The sequence below is a fragment of the Dipodomys ordii genome, unplaced genomic scaffold, assembly GCF_000151885.1.
Source record: "Dipodomys ordii isolate 6190 unplaced genomic scaffold, Dord_2.0 Scaffold13, whole genome shotgun sequence".
NCBI classification, from domain to species: domain Eukaryota; kingdom Metazoa; phylum Chordata; class Mammalia; order Rodentia; family Heteromyidae; genus Dipodomys; species Dipodomys ordii.
The window spans coordinates 11,795,312-11,797,641 of NW_012267229.1; the positions used below are offsets into that span (position 1 = coordinate 11,795,312).

Genomic DNA, 2,330 nt, shown 5'->3' on the forward strand with positions numbered 1-2,330 from the left:
AGATCCCTTTGGGCCACATCACACCAACTTTGGGTTATGTGAACCAGTTATCTCAGCAGAGGGGTTACAGCAGCGTGGCACTTCAGGAGCATGTCACATCTGCTCCAACACTGAATGGGGCTGGGGAATGTTCCTTCTACCTCCAAATGAGTGACTCTTCATGAAGCAGGTACAAGACAAAACCACAAGCCAACCAACCATATCTGAGGCTTAAGACTTAAGGGCAAATTCTTCATAGCCAAGCAAGAGCTCAAAAACCTCAAGGTGGGGTTCAGGTCTTAGTGGATGGAGCTCAAACCCCAGTGAACAAGAAGCATTCTTTCCATGAGATGAATATTCTGAACTGTACCCTGGGTAACTCCTCCTTGTGTAGCTTCCTGTGTTAGTGGATTTCTATTTCCCAATACCAAGACAGACTCTATGACAAACCACTTCCTCTTTCATGGAGAAAGGCAGGGTGCCTCATCTTTGCACACAGCAGAGTCTGGATTCTCCCCAACACTGACAGCAGGACACAGCAGACTGCTGAGGTCTCCATGATGCTCATTCATGATTCCTGGCCCCAGTCTGCTCCTCCTGGCCTACTACTGATCCTCCTACTGGGACTCACAGGTGAGTGTGGCCCTGAGCATGTTCCCAGCTCCTAATCCAGCCCATTCCTCATCTCTCGATGAAGCAACCTGCCCAAGGCCACAGAGAAAGCTTAGGGACAGCTGCTTGAGTTTGTCTAGCTCTAAGGCTAGAATTTTCTGCTCATCCTCTGAAGACATGAACTCATTTGTCAGGCCTGACTATAACAATGCCCAGTGTGCTCAGTGAGAAAAGGAAATAGATATGTAGCTCCTTGGCTGGAGGTCCAAGATCAATTTGTAGGCAGGGTTTGCTTCTCTTCTTGCCTTGCCCTTGGTATCTTCTCCCTGTCTCTGCACACGGTCTGTCCTCTGTGTGTTTCTGTGTGTCTTCTTCTAACAGCACCAGTCCTTTTGGATGGCCCTCCCCCCACAACCTAATTTAAATTAGGTTAGTTAAATTAGCATCTGAGTAACAGCTCAGACCTTGTCTCCAAATAAAGTCTCATTGAAGTAAGGGATCTCACAGGACACACAAGTCAGCAGGTAACAGGTCCCCACAGACAGCCCTGCTCATCTCCCTTTTCTCATGGGAACTTTGTTTTCCCTCTTTTAGGACAGCAAGATGGAGGCCTGTCTTAGCACAGGCCAGGACACCCTGCCCTGCTCACACCTCCCCCAACAACCTGTTTTGCCTTTGTCCCCCTTTTGTCCATAAAGCTGACCCCAAGGACCAAGTCCTGGGCATAACAGGCTTTCTGGCTCCATAGGTTTGGCCTGTGGTAATGTGACCCCACAGTTCCTAAAAGGCTGGGGGCCGACTTTTACAAGTATTTCTACTACATATACACTGCACCCAAATGAGCAGTGAGCAGTGACTGGCTGAGCCCATCTGAGGGGCAGGCAGGGCTGTCAGAACTTTGTTTTATTCATTTGCTGAAAGCCTGCCTCGTTCCTGTGATAGATCCTCCTAGTATCGCAATAGCAGATGGGGAAACTGAAGCAGAGAGTGGAACTTGTCCACTGTCACCTCCCCTGGTCAGTGGAGATGCTGAGATTGAAACTCAGTTTTGTAAGCATAGGTTTATTTCTTTTGTCCCTTCCTTCCTTCTTTCCTTCCTCTTTTTATCCTTCCTTCTTTCCTTTGTCCTTCATTTTTTCTCCTTTTTCCTCATTCTTTCTCTGTCTTTCTATCTCTGTTCATGCCTCTGTCTCTGTTTCTGTCTTTGTCTCAATCCCCCTCTCTCTGTCTCTGTCTGTGTCTTTCTGTCTGTCTGTCTCTCTCTCTCTCTTTTTCTCTCAGCTGGATATTGAGCAAAATGGCCCCATTCATGTTAAGCCATACCCTACCACTGGTGATACCCACAGCCCCCTAGATATCCAGATTTCTTTCTTCTTGCCTTGTTATGTTACTCAGCCTTTCAGTGAAGGCTAATTGCAGGAAGGAAGGTAGGAGAGCAACCTGCACTGTGACCACTGCCTGTTGCACAACTCAGAAAAAAACAAAGTTAAAACCCAGTGTTGTTCCCATGTAATGTGTGATGTGTTCTTTACCTGCCAGGTATTTTATTCAACTTTCAATATGTAGCTTCATTAGCCCTCCAAAAAACCTTATATACTAGCATGGCAGATTACCCTGCTACATTTACTTATTTATTTATTTATTTATTTATGGTCAGGTTGTGGAGCCTGAACTCTGAGCCTGGGCGCTGTCCCTCAGCTCTTCAGCTCAAGGCCAGCGCTCTACCACTTGAGCCACAG

The 2,330-nt window shown here is 47.0% G+C and overlaps 1 protein-coding gene across 1 annotated transcript in view; it reads left to right on the forward strand.

Moving 5' to 3' along the window:
* Nucleotides 1–497: 497 nt before the first annotated feature.
* LOC105981607 overlaps nt 498–2,330 on the forward strand; it is a 25,669-nt gene continuing 23,836 nt past the window's right edge. Inside the window, exon 1 of the mRNA XM_013010819.1 lies at nt 498–612. Within this exon, the coding sequence (XP_012866273.1) occupies nt 537–612 (76 nt within the window). The 5' untranslated portion in view covers nt 498–536. The remainder of the gene's footprint in view (nt 613–2,330) is intronic.